The sequence below is a fragment of the Heterodontus francisci genome, chromosome 1 (genome assembly GCF_036365525.1).
Source record: "Heterodontus francisci isolate sHetFra1 chromosome 1, sHetFra1.hap1, whole genome shotgun sequence".
Lineage (NCBI taxonomy): Eukaryota > Metazoa > Chordata > Chondrichthyes > Heterodontiformes > Heterodontidae > Heterodontus > Heterodontus francisci.
The window spans coordinates 81,791,767-81,809,426 of NC_090371.1; the positions used below are offsets into that span (position 1 = coordinate 81,791,767).

Sequence of the window (17,660 nt, forward strand, 5' to 3'; positions counted from 1 at the left end):
CTATTTCTGGGATGTTACTTGTATTCTCTATAGTGAAGAACCGATGCAGAATACCTGTTCAATTCATCTCCCATCTCCTTATTTCCATTGTTAATTCCCCAGACTCACTGTCAATAGGACCCATGCCCACTTTGTTAACTCTTTTCTTTTTTAAATACCTATAGAAACTCTTAGTTTCTGTTTTTATATTTCTAGATAGCTTTCTCTCATACTCTAATTTTTCTCTCCTTATCAATCTTTTAGAATCATAGAAAGTTTAAGGCACAGAAAGAGGCCACTTGGCCCATCATGTCTGTGCCAGCCAAAAAACGATCCACCTAGTCTAATCCCTCCTTCCAGCATTTGGTCCGTAGTCTTGCAGATTATGGCACTTGAGGTGCATAAACAGACTCCTTTTGAATGAGTTGAGCATTTCTGCCTCAACTACCCTTTCAGGCAGTGAGTTCCAGATCCCCACCACACCATCCTCTGGGTGAAAAAGTTTTTATTCATCTCCCCTCTAATTTTTCCACCAATCACCAATCTATGCCCCCTCGTCACTTACCTCTCTACTCAAGTGAATAGGCCCTTCACCTCCGCTCTATCCAGAGCCCTCAAAATTATGCACATTTCAATCAGATCTCCCCTCAGCCTTCTCTATTCCAAGGAGAACAACCGCAGCTTATCAAATCTTACCTCATAGCTGCATTTTCTCAGTCCTGGCAACATCCTCGTAAATCTCTTCTGTACCCTCTCGAGTACAACTACATCCTTTCTGTAATGAGGTGACCAGAACTGCACACAGTACTCAAGATGCTGGCCAAACCAATGAGTTATACAGTTCTAGCACAACCTCCCTGCTATTATATTCTATACCTCAGCTAATAAAGGAAAGGATTCCACATGCCTTTTTAATCACCTTATCGACCTGTCCTGCTACCTTCAGGGATCTATGGACTAAAGGCCTGCTACCCGACCCAAACTCGACGGGACCCAGCGACATGTGTCGGGTTCGGATCAGATAGAGTCAGGTCGCACTTCCGGGTCCGGCATTTGGGCTCGGTTCGGGTCGGGCCAGATCGGACACACTCTATCACCACCTCAGGTAAGTGACTTTAATGTTAATTTACTTTTTGGACTTTAAAGATGGTTTTGCTACCGTTATTTTAAGCTTGTGCAGGCAAGGAACAAAGTGAAAAACAGAGGTAGATTAACTGATATTCGGGTCGGGTTGGGCGTGGGAAAAAATGGAAGGACTCGGGCCGGGTCGGGCTGAAGTCAGATGGGATTCTGTCTGGCTTGGGTCGTGTCTCATTTGCAGACCCAAGCAGGCCTTTACTGTGGACATTCACTCCAAGGTCCCTCACTTCCTCTACACTTATTTTAGAGTTCTGGGAGTTAGATATAGCTCTTGGGTCTAAAGGGATCAAAGGGTATGGGACGAAAGTGGGAACAGGTGACTGAATTGGATGATCAGCCATGATCATAATGAATGATGGAGCAGGCTCGAAGGGCCGAATGGCCTACTCCTGCTCCTATTTTCTATGTTTCTATGTTATTTTCATTATTTCTGAAGTAGAATTGAAGGTAGTATTTTATTGTTAATTTAAATTTAAAATTCTTAAGTCATCCTTAAAGATTAAGTGAAATATAATATTCCATCAAATGCTTCACACACTGGACCTTCTCAGCTCAACTACAATAACCCTGCTCCTTAATACTTCCAGAGAATAACTGTTTGGTGTGATTATTTGTCTATGTTCAGACGTTAAGCTCATAGTACCCATTGGAGTGACAAAGCTACATACCCAGCTCATTCTTCTTCTTCTTCTTCTTTGGCCTCCTTGTCTCGAGAGACAATGGGTAAGCACCTGGAGGTGGTCAGTGGTTTGTGGGGCAGCGCCTGGAGTGGGTATAAAGGACAATTCTACAGTGACAGACTCTTCCACAGGTGCTGCAGATAAAATTAGTTGTCAGAGCTGTTACACAGTTGGCTCTCCCCTTGCGCTTCTGTCTTTTTTCCTGCCAACTGCTAAGTCTCTTCGGCTCGCCACACATTAGCCCCGCCTTTATGGCTGCCCGCCAGCTCTGGCGATCACTGGCAACTGACTCCCATGACTTGTGATCAATGTCACAGGACTTTATGTCGTGTTTGCAAACATCTTTAAAGCAGAGACATGGATGGCCGGTGGGTCTGATACCAGTGGCGAGCTCGCTGTACAATGTGTCCTTGGGGATCCTACCATTTTCCATGCGGTCACATGGCCAAGCCATCTCAAGCGCCGCTGGCTCAGTAGGGTGTATAAGCTGAGGATGTTGGCTGCCTCGAGGACTTCAGTGATGGAGATACGGTCCTGCCACCTGATGCCAAGGATTCTCCGGAGGCAGCTAAGATGGAATGAACTGAGACATCGCTCTTGGCTGACATACATTGTCCAGGCCTCGCTGCCGTAGAGCAAGGTACTGAGGACACAGGCTTGATACACTCGGACTTTTGAGTTCCATGTCAGTGCGCTATTTTTCCACACTCTCTTGGCCATTCTGGACATAGCAGAGGAAGCCTTTCCCATGCGCTTGTTAATTTCTGCATTGAGAGACAGGTTACTGGTGATAGTTGAGCCTAGGTAGGTGAACTCTTGAACCACTTCCAGAGCGTGGTCGCTGATATTGATGGATGGAGCATTTCTCACGTCCTGTCCTGGCACAGTGGCGCAGTGGTTAGCACCGCAGCCTCACAGTTCCAGGGACCCGGGTTCAATTCTGGGTACTGTCTGTGTGGAGTATGCAGGTTCTCCCTGTGACCGCATGGGTTTTCACCGGGTGCTCTGGTTTCCTCCCACTGCCAAAGACTTGCAGGTGATAGGTAAATTGGCCATTGTAAATTGCCCCTCGTGTAGGTAGGTGGTAGGGAATATGGGATTACTGTAGGGTTAGTATAAATGGGTGGTTCTTGGTCGGCACAGACTCGGTGGGCCGAAGGGCCTGTTTCAGTGCTGTATCTCTAAATAAATAAATATTCGTTTTCTTGAGGCTGATGGTTTGGCCAAATTCGTTGCAGGCAGCCACAAACCTGTCGATGAGTCTCTGCACACACTCTTCAGTGTGAGATGTTAATGCAGCATCGTCAGCAAAGAGGAGTTCCCTGATGAGGACTTTCCTTACTTTGGTCTTCGCTCTTGGATGGGCAAGGTTGAACAACCTGCCACCTGATCTTGTGTGGAGGAAAATTCCTTCTTCTGAAGACTTGAATGCATGTGAGAGCAGCAGGGAGAAGAATATCCCAAACAGTGTGGGTGCGAGAACACAGCCCTGTTTCACGCCGCTCAGGATAGGAAAGGAGTCTGAGGAGGCGCCGCTATGCTGAAATGTGACTTTCATATTGTCATGGAATGAGGTGATGATACTTAGTAGCTTTGGTGGACATCCGATCTTTGCTAGTAGTCTGAAGAGACCACGTCTGCTGACGAGGTCAAAGGCTTCAGTGAGATCAATGAAAGCAATGTAGAGGGGCATCTGTTGTTCACGGCATTTCTCCTGTAGCTGACGAAGGGAGAACAGCATGTCAATGGTCGATCTCTCTGTTCGAAAGCCACACTGTGCCTCAGGGTAGACACGTTCGGCCAGCTTCTGGAGCCTGTTTAAAGCGACTCGAGCAAAGACTTTCCCCACTATGCTGAGCAGGGAGATTCCACGTTAGTTGTTGCAGTCACCGTGGTCACCTTTGTTCTTATAGAGGGTGATGCTATTGGCATCGCGCATGTCCTGTGGTACTGCTCCCTCGTCCCAGCACAGGCAAAGCAGTTCGTAGAGTGCTGAGAGTATATCAAGCTTAGCACTCTTGATTATTTCAGGGGTAATGCCGTCCTTCCCTTACAGCATCCTTATTGTACCAGTGAAACACCACTATGCCTTTGCAAGCTATACTATGTATCCTCGGCCCAATTAGCTTCAGCTACTTCATCAATGACAATCCCTACATCATAAGGATAGAAGTGGAGATATTCACTGATGATTGCACAGTGTTCAGTACCATTCATAAATCCTCAGATACTGCAGCAGTCCATATGCAGTAAGACCTGGACCACATTCAGGCTTAGGCTAATAGGTGGCCACACAAATACCAGGAAATGACCATCTCCAACAAGAGAGAGTCTTACCAGCTTGCCTTGACATTCAACGGCATTAGCATTACTGAATTCCTCACCATCAACAACCTGGGAGTCACCATTGAAGAGAAACTCATCATAAATACCACATAAATACTGTGTCTGCAAAAGCAATTCACAGGCTGGGAATTCTGCACCTCCTGACTCCGCAAAGCCAGTCCACCATCTACAATGCACAAGTCAAGAGTGTAGTGGAATACCTCCTACTTGCCTGGATGAGTACAGCTCCAACAAAACTCAAGAAGCTCGACACGATCCAGGACAAAGCAGCCCGCTTGACAGGCACCCTAACCATCATCTTAAACATTCACTGCCTTCACCACCATCGCATTGTGGTTGCTATATGTACCATCTACAAGATGCACTGCAGCAACTCGCCAAGGCTTCTTTGACAGCACCTTCCAAACCTGTGACCTCTACTGCCTAGAAAAACAAGGGCAGCAGGCACATAGGAACACCACCATCTCCAAGTTACCCTTCAAGTCATACACCATCCTGACTTGGAACTATATCGTCATTCCTTCACTGTCACTGAGTCAAAATCCTGGAACTCCTTCCCGAACAGCACTCTGGGTTTACCATTACCTTCTCAAGAGCAATTAGGGATGAGCAACAAACATCTTGCCAGAGATGCCCACATCCAATAACAAATAAAAAATAACTCGAGGCCTTTTGGTCTGACCTTCCAGATTATGGATACTTTAATGCAATAAATCACTTTCATTGACAATTGAGTTGGAATCGCAAAAATGTAACTTAGTAAACCTCTAAATGCAATGGCTGCAGAATAGCTGAAGCTAATTGATAGTCAGAAAGAAACAATTTGAAAAGTGTTATGAACACATAGACATCTTATTGTGTCCTGGAACTATAATCACACTTTGTCTAAATACACTTTCATGCCAGTGACCTCCAATTTTACCTCCCAGTTCCATTTCTCCATTAACGGCATAGTTTCAAGTAATAAAAACAAGAAATGCTGGAACCACTCAGCAGGTCTGGCAGCATCTGTAGAAAGAGAAGCAGAGTTAACGTTTCGGGTCAGTGACCCTTCATCGGAAGGGTCATAGTTTCAAGTAAACCTGTCTTGCAGTATAGCTACATATCCAGATACCATCTTTTGTATCATGTGACTTGCTGCATCCCACAGCCCATTGTAAATGGAGGCAAACACTTTAAAATACAAAATAGTTCGAACAGCTTTCTTTCTTTTGCTTTGTCAGATAAAGTGGGAGTAGCACTATTATGACCCATGTTCATCCAAGTCTTCTCCAAGTTTTATTTCAGTGGTTGAGATCCAGTTCCATATACTTATCAGTTCACTGGCGTCTCACCGCTCAGAAAATCGAGGTCAAAAGACATGGAGCTTTCTGACCTTGTAAATCCCATGGACATGTGTTCCAATCTTTCATCAGTGAATAAATATGTAGCATAAATTCTATGGGTCAAAAGATTACACAAACACTCTCCAAAACTTTATTGTGTTACTTCCACTTTTAGTTGGCCTGACAAAGAGATGCTGAAGTGCCTGTCCTTAATTTTGATAGGGACTTGACTGGTTTCCTTCTTTGTAAGCACTGCAGAACCAACTCCCAAAACCTCCCTCTGGACCATGACCCCACCATCGAACATCAAGCCACTGTCCAAAGGACTGTCACTGACCTCATCTCCTCTGAAGATCTTCCGTCTACAGCTTCCAACCTCCTAGTCCCGCAACCCCGAACAGCCCGCTTCTACCTCCTTCCCAAAATCCACAAACGGGACTGTCCCGGCAGACCCATTGTGTCAGCCTGCTCCTGCCCCACTGAACTTATTTCTTCCTATCTTGACTCTATCTTTTCTCCGCTGGTCCAGTCTCTTCCCACCTACATCCGTGACTCTTCTGACGCCCTACGTCATTTTGACAATTTCCAGTTTCCTCGTCCCAACCGCCTCCTCTTCACTATGGATGTCCAATCGCTCTACACCTCCATCCCCCACCAGGATGGTTTAAGGGCTCTCCGCTTCTTCCTTGAACAGAGGCCCAACCAGTCCCCATCCACCACCACCCTCCTCCGCCTGGCTGAACTTGTTCTCACATTGAACAACATCTCCTTCAATTCCGCTCACTTCCTTCAAGTGTTGCTATGGGTACCTGCATGGGTCCTAGTTTTGCCTGTCTTTTTGTGGGATATGTTGAGCATTCTTTGCTCCAGTCCTATTCAGGCCCCCTCCCCCAACTCTTTTTCCAGTACATTGATGACTGTATTGGTGCCGTTTCCTGCTCCTGCCCTGAACTGGAAAATTTTATCAACTTTGCTTCCAATTTCCACCCTTCTCTCACATGGTCCATCTCTGACACTTCCCTTTCCTTCCTCGACTTCTCTGTCTCCATCACTGGGGATAGGCTGTCTACTAATATCCATTATAAGCTCACCGACTCCCACAGCTACCTGGACTACACTTCTTCACACCCTACCTCCTGTAAGGACTCCATTCCATTCTCCCAGTTTCTCCGTCTCCGACACATCTGCTCTGATGATGCTACCTTCCATGACGGTGCTTCTGATATGATCTCCTTTTTCCTCAACCGAGGATTCCCCCCCACTGTTGCTGACAGGGCCCTCAACCGTGTCCGGCCCATTTCCCGCACCTCTACCCTCACCCCTTCCCCTCCCTCCCAGAACCGTGACAGGGTTCCCCTTGTCCTCACTTTCCACCCCATCCGCCTCCATATCCAAAGGATCATCCTCCGCCATTTCCGCCACCTCCAGCGTGATGCCACTGCCAAACGCATCTTCCCCTCCCTTCCCCTGTCAGCATTCCGAAGGGATCATTCCCTCCGCGACACCCTGGTCCACTCCTCCATTACCCCCACCATCTCGTCCCCGTCCCATGGCACCTTCCCCTGCAATCGCAGGAGGTGTAATACCTGCCCATTTACCTCCTCTCTCCTCACTATCCCAGGCCCCAAACACTCCTTTCAGGTGAAGCAGCGATTTACTTGTACTTCTTTCAATGTAGTACACAGTATTCACTGCTCACAATGTGGTCTCCTCTACATTGGGGAGACTAAACGCAGACTGGGTGACCGCTTTGCGGAACACCTCCGCTCAGTGAGCTTCCGGTTGCTTGCCATTTCAGCACTCCCCCCTGCTCTCATGCTCACATCTCTATCCTGGGATTGCTGCAGTGTTCCACTGAACATCAACGCAAGCTCGAGGAACAGCATCTCATTTTCCGATTAGGCACACTACAGCCTGCCAGACTGAACATTGAGTTCAATAATTTCAGAGCATGACAGGCCCCCATTTTACTTTTATTTGGAGTTATTTTTCTTTTTTTACAATTTTTTCTTTTGTTTATTTCATTTCATTTTGTTCAGTTTGTTTACCCACTGTTGTTTTTTCATGTTTGTACTTGCTGCTGCTCAATCTTCAGTTCGTTAACACTCTATCTGTACTAATGCTTTGTCTTTCAACACACCATTAACATATTGTTTGCCTTTGCTTCATGACCACTTGGTCAGCTATGTGGCCTTGTCCAATCTGCACCTTCTCCTTTGTTATCTCTTGCTCTACCCTCGGCTCACTTGCTTATAACCTTTGACATTTCTAATATTTGCTAGTTCCGAAGAAGGGTCACTGACCCGAAACATTAACTCTGCTTCTCTTTCCACAGATGCTGCCAGACCTGCTGAGTGGTTCCAGCATTTCTTGTTTTTATTTCAGATTTCCAGCATCCGCAGTATTTTGTTTTTATTTGCTTTTAGAACCAACTCCCAGCCTGTGTAACATAAATTTTGTGTGTGAGGTCAGTTAGTTAAACAGGGCCTCTGCTGCATTTTGGCTGCATAGGCAGAGACCTCGGAATTGGCAGCTAGGCCAAAAGTACATTATCCCATGCTGCTTGGCCCGGACTCTATAATGATAGTATATGTTGTGCATCTTCCATCATCAAATTCTAATCCCTGCCACTTTGTGGTGCTTATCAATCGTGTTTTGGTCAGAGTTCTACTCTAATTAGGTCGGATGAGCTGGTGGTTCTTTAACGATCTCAAGAGTTCATTATACAATCATGCTGTAGGCTTCTCCAATTGTGGGAATGAGGAAATAAATACCTGAACATGAAATCCCACAATCCAATTTGAGAGTGCAGAAGTGTGATTGCTGGGCTTCTGCCTGCTGCTGATTTTAACTTCTTAATTAAAGCATTACAGCTGTTGTTTATCAGTGATGATTACATTTTGTGTGATTTATTGGAAATTTATTGGAAGCTTCAGATGGCTGAAACTAAGCAAAGATTTTAAAAATCCTGACAGATTAGCTAATTACTTAATTGATTAAAATGAAAGCTATTTTTAACCCGGGTTATATCAATAATGTATTTCATCCCTTTAATGAAAAAGAAAATGCATTCCACTCTGATAGACATATGGCATTTCAAATGAAATAAACCAAAACTCTCAAATCCATATTGTATTACAAATCCTGAAGAATCATTACAAATGGCACTATTACTAAGAAGAGCTTCCTTACCTGCCTATACTCTTCCAAGTCTGTTTTGTTTCCAACCAAAACTACTGGGATATCATACGTGTGTCGAACATGATAGATTAGTTCCTTGAACTCTGCAGCTTCCTGGAATGATCGGCGGTCAGTGATAGAATAACAGATTATAAAACCCTCTCCACCTCGCATGTATTGGTCCCTCATGGCTGTGAATTCTGCCTGGAGTTAAATATCAAAAATAGAAGAAAAAAACATTGATAACCATTCAACCTATAAAGTAGGTGTGGGATACTTAACTGCAGGCTTCAGACACTCTTGCACAATGTGAGATGTTAACTTTCTCATGGACTTTTAAAAGCAGAAGATCAGCATCCTGCTCATGTCACATTATCAGAAATGATCTGATAAACTGGATTAGCTATTGAAGAACAGAGCCATACAGAGCATTACGATTGCAGGTTGATTCCTTGTCTAATCTGGGTTAACTATCTCAGCTAGATTGTGGTAAGGGGGTTATAATTAATTTTTAGGTTAATGGTGGGGGGTGGGGAACAACCATCATTTACACTCTCAAATGCTATCCAGTGACTTCTATTAAACAGTGTGCGTAGCATTGCTGAGGACCCAGAGTGTGGGTGGCACCACTGGAACGTTACCAAGCATTAAGGGTAGGAAGGAAGAAAATTGACAAAAAAGAATGAAAGCAAATGATCAGACATACCCTTCACCTGACTGAGGTTCTTTTGTTTTAAAACAATACTGTTTACAATCTTTCTGAATGCATTCCAGCAACCGTTAACCTTTATGGCATTGTTAATGAGAAAACACTGGGAACTTGGATTATTTGGCACCGCACAAAAAAAATCATTAGATTCAAATTATGACTTACATGACATTACCAGGTCAAACTTGCATAGCACAGCACTTGATTAACTACACTTATTTTTACTGTGAACTTTTATACAGTTTTTACGACTATGTGGGTGATTCCCACTGTTCAACTACCCACCTGACCACAGTATTTGTATTAGAGTTTAGCCCCTTGGTGTTTTATTTTTCAAATAAACAGACAGAAACAGATTTTCTTGCAGGTTTTTAAAATAGAAAGTCAGTTGTTTATTGATCAATACTCCTTATCGGAACACAAAAGTCCGAGTGTATCAGGCCTGTGTCCTCAGTACCTTGCTCTACGGCAGCGAGGCCTGGACAACGTATGCCAGCCAAGAGCGACGTCTCAATTCATTCCATCTTCGCTGCCTTCGGAGAATACGTGGCATCAGGTGGCAGGACTATATCTCCAACACAGAAGTCCTTGAAGCGGCCAACACCCCCAGCTTATACACACTACTGAGTCAGCGGCGCTTGAGATGGCTTGGCCATGTGAGCCGCATGGAAGATGGCAGGATCCCCAAAGACACATTGTACAGCGAGCTCGCCACTGGTATCAGACCCACCGGCCGTCCATGTCTCCGTTATAAAGACGTCTGCAAACGTGACATGAAATCGTGTGACATTGATCACAAGTCGTGGGAGTCAGTTGCCAGCATTCGCCAGAGCTGGCGGGCAGCCATAAAGACAGGGCTAAATTGTGGCGAGTCGAAGAGACTTAGTAGTTGGCAGGAAAAAAGACAGAGGCGCAAGGGGAGAGCCAACTGTGCAACAGCCCCAAACAAATTTCTCTGCAGCACCTGTGGAAGAGCCTGTCACTCCAGAATTGGCCTTTATAGCCACTCCAGGCGCTGCTTCACAAACCACTGACCACCTCCAGGCGCGTATCCATTGTCTCTCGAGATAAGGAGGCCCAAAGAGGACTCCTTATCCTGAAATTGTCGCAACTGCATCCACTCACACATTCGCTCGCGCACACACGAGCACACACACACACAAACACACAAGAAGAGACAAGCAGAGAAGGGAATAAAGGAAGGTGGCTATTAATGTGGGGAAAGGGTACAATAAACCTGTTGAATTCTCTTTGTTCCAGTGCTGGGCCTGGGTCCAAGGCCTCTGCTGAGCTGCCAGTCCTGTGATTGGCCGGCGGTTCTTCGAGGCTGGATCCCAGTCTTTAAAGGAACAGGGATCAAGGCGCAGGACACCTAGATCTAAAAAACACCAAGGGTCGCTCCAGGAGAGGGGGAGGGCATGCAAAGATCAAGGTCGGGATCCCCCCGCCATTTCAGCCCAGCACCGGGAGCCCCGCCTCCTCCACAAAATCCAACCCAGGGAGTCAAGACCTAATGGAGTCTTTAGGTGAAGTGATGTTAAAGGCCAGAGGATCAGGTTATGCAGACTTAATTTCATCTCCAGTTTAAAGTCATAAATCCTGACCTTATCTTTATTATGAGTTCCCAACTGTCTTTAAAGGGACAAGGTTCCTGGCCCATGATTTTTTGATTTAATAAGACCGGAGAATCGCTCTGGTGGGTGCGAAAAGGCAGAGGTGGGGTTCCCCCTGCTTTTTTGGCCCAGCACCAAGAGCCCCGCCTCCTACACAAAATCCAGTCCAGCATCTTAAGCATTCATTGACTCCACCACCAGTACACAGTGGCAGCAGTGTGTACCATATATAAGATGCACTGCAGCAACTCACCAAGGAACCTTCGACAACACCTTCCAAACCTGTGACCTCTATCACCCATAAGGGCAAGGGCAGCAGGAGCATGAGAACACCACCACCTGCAAGTTCCCCTCCAAGTCACACACAATCCTGACTAGGAAACATATTGCTATTCCTTCATTTTTGCTGGGTCAAAATCCTGGAACTCCCTTCCTAACAGCACTGTGGGTGCACCTACACCACATGGACTGCAGCGGTTCAAGAGGGTGGCTCATCACCACTTTCTCAAGAACAATTAGGGATGAGCAATAAATACTGGTTTTGCCAATAAAGCCCACATCCCATGAACAAATAACAGTACAGAGGGGCTGAAGGGGAGAAATTGTTTTCATCTTGCTGATGTTGAATAATCACAAAAAGAGAATTGAATTTTGAAGCCATATAATTAACTCAGCTACTTTTGTTAATAGTTAGATGTCAAGTAATGGCTTGCAACTTTGAGGTAAGAGTTATAATTGCTAATACATATGGGACAGAGACGCAGAAAGATGCAGAGAAAATCACAAATTAAAAGAGACAGTTTTTTTCCCCCTCATTCGAATTGGATTTTTGTTGAGAGATATTTGAAAGTGCTGGTAGAAAGGAAAATGGTGAAGGAGAATGAAGAGATTGGGAGAGGAGGAGAAGGTGAGAGAGAAAGGAATAGAGAAGATCGAAACAGAGACAAAAGAGTGAGAAATAGTGGGGTAAAGAGAAAAGAGTTGTAAAAAAGTGATTGAAAAACAAGGTAAATTCCCATGTGAACATTTATAGTGTAAATTTGTCACTGTAAATAACAACCCCCAATCTCAATCCCTCCATCTCTTTCTCTCAATTCCCTTTTCAAATCCTCATTATTCAAGAAGGGTAGCAGGGATAAACCAGGTAATTACAGGCCAGTGAGTCTAACATCAGTGGTAGGGAAACTATTGGAAACAATTCTGAGGGACAGGATTAATCTCCACTTGGAGTGGCAGGGATTAATCAGGGATAGTCAGCATGGCATTGTTACGGGAAGATCGTGTCTAACAAACTTGATTGAATTTTTCGAGGAGGTGACCAGATGTGTAGATGAGGATAAGGCAGTTGATGTAGTTTACATGGACTTCAGTAAGGCTTTTGATAAGGTCCCGCATGGGAGATTGGTTAAGAAGGTAAGAGCCCATGGGATCCAGGGCAATTTGCCAAATTGGATCTAAAATTTGCTTAGTGGCAGGAGGCAGAGGGTAATGGTTGAGGGTTTTTTTTGAGAGTGGAAGTCTGTGACCAGTGGTATACCACAGGGATCGGTGCTGGGACCCTTGCTGTTTGTAGTGTATATTAATGATTTAGACGTGAATATAGGAGGTATGATCAGTAAGTTTGCAGATGACACAAAAATTGGTGGTGTCATGAATAGTGAGGAGGAAAACCTTAGATTACAGGATGATATAGATGGGCTGGTAAGATGGGCAGAGCAGTGGCAAATGGAATTTAATCCCGAGAAGTATGAGGTAATGCATTTTGGGAGGACTAACAAGGCAAGGGAATATACAATGGATGGTAGGACCCTAGGAAGTACAAAGGGTCAGGGGGACCTTGGTGTACTTGTCCATAGATCACTGAAGGCAGCGGCATAGGTAGATAAGGTGGTTAGGAAGGCCTTTATTAGCTGAGGTGTAGAATTTAGGAGCAGGGAGGTTATGATGGAGCTGTAGAAAATGCTAGTTAGGCCACCGCTGGAGTACTGTGTACAGTTCTGGTCGCCGCACTCTCGGAAGGATGTGATAGCACTGGAGAGGGTGCAGAGGAGATTCACCAGGATGTTGCCTGGGCTGGATCATTTAAGCTGTGAAGAGAGACTGGATAGGCCAGGGTTGTTTTCCTTAGAGCAGAGAAGGCTGAGGGGGGACCTGATTGAGGTATACAAAATTATGTGGGGCATTTTTAGGATAGATAGGAAGAAACTTTTTCCCTTAGCGGAGGGATCATTAACCAGGGGGCATAGATTTAAGGTAAGGGGCGGGTGGTTTAAAGGGGATTTGAGGAAACATTTTTTCACCCAGAGGGTGGTGGGAATCTGGAACACACTGCCTGAAGGGGTGATAAAGGCAGGAACCCTCACAACATTTAAGAAGTATTTAGATGAGCATTTGAAATGAGGGTGGTACAGTGGCGCAGTGGTTAGCACCGCAGCCTCACAGCTCCAGCGACCCGGGTTCAATTCTGGGTACTGCCTGTGTGGAGTTTGCAAGTTCTCCCTGTGTCTGCGGGGGTTTCCTCCCATATGCCAAAGACTTGCAGGTTGATAGGTAAATTGGCCATTATAAATTGCCCCTAGTATACGTAGGTGGTAGGGAAATATAGGGACAGGGGGGTTGTGGTAGGAATATGGAATTAGTGTAGGATTAGTATAAATGGGTGGTTGATGGTCGGCACAGACTCGGTGGGCCGAAGGGCCTGTTTCAGTGCTGTATCTCTAAAAAAAAAATGCCATTGCATACAAGGCTATGGACCAAGTGATGGAAAATGGTGTTAGAATAGATAGGTGCTTGAGGGCTGGCACAAACACGCTGGGCCAAAGGGCCTGTTTCTGTGCTGTCTTACTCCATGTCTCTATCTCTCCCTGACTATTTGGAGGCCTGCAGTAAACTCCTAGCCAAGTGATTGCCCCCTTTTTGTTTTTAAGTTCTACCCATATGGCCTCTTTTGAGGAAACATCTAAGATATCATCCTTCCTTACTGCAGTAATTGACTCCTTGATCAATAATGCAATGCCACCTCCTCTTTTACACCCCATCACGTCACGCCTGAATGTTTTAACATCCTTCCTAAAGTGTGGTGCCCAGAACTGGACTTAATACTCCAGTTGACGTCAAATCAGTGTTTTATACAGGTTTATCATAACTTCCTTGTTTTTGTACTCTATGCACCTATTTATAAAGCCCAGGATCTGATATGCTTTATTAACCGCTTTCTCAACCTGCCCTGCAACCTTCAAAGATTTGTGCACAAATACCCCTAGGTCCCTCTGCTCCTGCAACCCCATTAAAATTGTACCTTTATTTTATATTGCCTCTCCTCATTCTTCCTACCAAAATGAATCACTTTGCACTTGCCTGAATTAAATTTCATCTGCCACTTGTCTGCCCATTGCACCAGTCTATCTATGTCATCTTAAGGTTTATCACTAACCTCCTCACAGTTCATAATATTTCCAAATATTTCCAATTTTTGTCTCATACTCCCAGCCAATTCCATTAACTAAAACTTTAGCATTCAAGGCAGTCTCTGGTGGAAACCTTATATCTTTCCCCAGCAAGAGTGTTTGGGTTGCTCCTGTGTCCCTGACTATAATGATAGGTTTTCCTGCCTCACTTACAGGATAAGGAGTTACTCTCCCCTTTGTCAAAAATTCATTATAACTCTCAGGTATTTTATTTTTAACTTCTACACTCCTTTTAGTTTTAGTATCTGGTTTCACATTCACAGCTGTCGCTAAAGCTATAGCCTGGTCTGCTATACTCTCAGTTAGAGTCTTTTCCTCTGAACTACTTTGCATACCCCATCAAGTCCTATAGGTTTACCTCACAATTTCCAGCACTCTGAACGAAGATGACCCGTTTTGTTGCAATGATAAACTCTCAGCACCATCCTTTCTGACCTGAGGAGGTGTTCCTTCTTGTCCCCAGCTACTTGCCTTCTTTTCACTCTGCCACTTGCTATCCTTTTCGTGTTTATGGGGGTGATGGACAAAATAGGTTGGCTTATTCACAAGCTCAGAATCATCAGCAATCTCTGCTGCTTGCCTCACTTTCAAAACTTTCAGGTTATCTATATGAGTTCTCAATACTAAAGAAATGGAGTTTTTAAACTCTTCTAAGAGAATCACTTTTCGAAGGTTCTCATACGTGGTTTCTATCTAGAATGCCCATATCCAACAGTCAAAATTCATTTGCTTCATCCTCTCAAATTCTAAATATGTCTGCCCAGCCAATCTCCAGAAGTTCCTGAACATGTGACGGTAAGCTTCAGGGACAAACTCAGATGCAGTGAGAATAGCCTTTTTTGCCATCTCATAATCTGCAGAAACCTCTTCAGGAAGCATGGCATAAGCTTCATGAGCTCTGCCTACCAGCCTACCCTGCACGAGCAATGTCCAGCTTTCTTTCGGCCATTTCATCTGTTTGGCTATTTTTTCAAAAGATATGAAAAATGCCTCTACGCCTCTTTCCTCAAACTTAGGAAGAGCCTGTATAAATGTAAACTTCTCGCTGGGTCCTGATCTAAATTCAGATTCATCCTGACCCTTTTGTCTTAGTTCCATCTCTTTTAGCCTAAATTCCCTATCTTTCTCCCTGTCTTCCAATTCAGGTTTTCTTCATTCTTTTTTTGCCTCTGGGGTAGGTGGGAAACTTTACTCAATCTTCCCTGCCCCTGGTCAAATTCCATGGCATCGGGAAGGCGATGGCCACTCCAACCCACACCTTCCATCTCCATTTTAGGCCACCCCACCGCCTCCCAGCCTGTCCCTAGAGGGCTGGTAAAATCCAGACCATTAACTCTGTTTCTCTCTCCCCAGTTGCTGGCAGACCTGCTGAGTATTTCCAGCATTTTATGTTTTTATTCCAGATTTCCAGCATCCGTAGTATTTTGTTTTAGTGTTAGAGTACACTGAGTAGATCTGGGCACCACACCTTCGGAAGGACAGATTGGCCTTGGAGGGAGTGCAACTTAGATTTTACCAGAATGATTCCTGGGCTCCACGGGTTAAATTACAAGCAAAGAATATACACATTAGAATTTAAAAGTTTAATGGAGTGATTTGATTGACGTTTTTGAGACATTAAGGGGAACAGATAGAGTAGAGAGGAACTATTTCTGCTGGTTGGGAAGTCTAGAACTAGGAGGCATAGTCTAAAAATTGGAGCCAGACCTTCCATTAATAAAATTAGGAAATGCTTCTTGAGACAAAGGGTGGTAGAAGTTTGGAACCCCCTCCCACAAGTGGCAATTGATGCTAGAACAATTGGTAATTTTAAAACTGGGATTGATAGATTTTTGTTAACCAAATGTTTTCAGGGATATGGGGGCAAAGGCAGGTATGTGGAGTTAGGTTGCAGATCAGCCATGATTTCATTGATTGGCGGAACAGGCTTGAGGGGCTAAATGGCCTACTCCTGTTCCGATGTTTCTATATGTGCAATGGGAGGCATTCTAACCCCTCTCACCTGGCAGCAACCAAACGGGGGGCAGGCAGTTAAAATGTCCTGGATTACTTCTCTGCAGGAAAGCTATTTCTAATCATGTGGCAAGCGGGCAGGACCCTTCTTTAAATGTGCAGAAAACGATCTGATTTTAACGTGGGCCTGAGTGTAAAAGTCATCAGAGCTGTCCATAGGCTGAAGAGAGTTGGGACCTTCCAGGAAGATGAAGAATCCCCATGAGGAATATCATGGTCTCCCCATCCCAAACTCCCTCTTTTTCCTCTCGCAAGACTTTCCCAAAACCGTCTTCCCCTCCAATATCTTAATACTCGTTGATTCCAGCAGTTGCTGCCTATGCACCTCCAACCCTTGGAGGTAACTGTGCATTACAAAGGGAGTAGAGAACTAGCATCATGGGTTTCTATCCTTCTTTCCTCTGCCTTCTATCCAGGAATTAATCATCATCTGAACACAATGCATAGGAAAATCAGTCCCAGCATTTCCTCTATGCACTAGAAATTGTCATCAGTATAGTAGCCTGCTTCTGAAAATAAATATTAGTTCTATCAGTAAACTGCAAACACTTACAACATTCTCATATTGGGACAAAGGAGAGTTCTCTGCATGTTAACACATGCACATTGTCCTGCTCATCAATCAGTAAGTTTTTTATCTTCTCTATGAGAAGGGAATTGACCACTTTTAATTTTCAAAAATTAAAAGTTTCAAATTTGGCTTTGCACCAAGTGCAGCTGCAGGCGATGCTATAGAGCCAAAGCAACATAAGGCAGTCTCCTGCTGCTGGTCTCACAGTCAGTGCCAAATGCTGAACTCATATTGATTCCACTGCAGCTATACTGCATTTTAAATTTGAACTTATTTGCACAATGAATGTACCTCATTAATTTGCTTCTCGCAGTTTGAGCTTGAAAACTGATGTTAGTCCTTGAAATACTAGAGCAGCTTGGGAGCAGGAAGGAAGAGAACTGGTGTTATACTACACCCCACTGACCTGGCTAAGCTTGGATGCTCACCATGTAGGGACCTGCTAATACTAAACCATGTCCTACCATGCAGACATGGCACAGCTTGATCATACACAAACATAATACACCACTGGACATGCCAGTCATACAAAATAAAGACATTAAGGGTTTCTGTGGCAGGTGCAAAACAATTACCAGGGTTACAAATAATCATTTTATATTGAAAATATAAGGGAGAAAGACTTTCTGGTTACTAC

At 44.6% G+C, this 17,660-nt stretch overlaps 1 protein-coding gene across 1 annotated transcript in view; it reads right to left on the reverse strand.

Annotated features, from left to right (window-relative positions):
* LOC137380882 (GTP-binding protein Rit2-like) overlaps positions 1–17,660 on the reverse strand; it is a 392,887-nt gene that overhangs the window by 211,489 nt on the left and 163,738 nt on the right. The window contains exon 4 of the mRNA XM_068053319.1: positions 8,663–8,854. Within this exon, the coding sequence (XP_067909420.1) occupies positions 8,663–8,854 (192 nt within the window). The remainder of the gene's footprint in view (positions 1–8,662; positions 8,855–17,660) is intronic.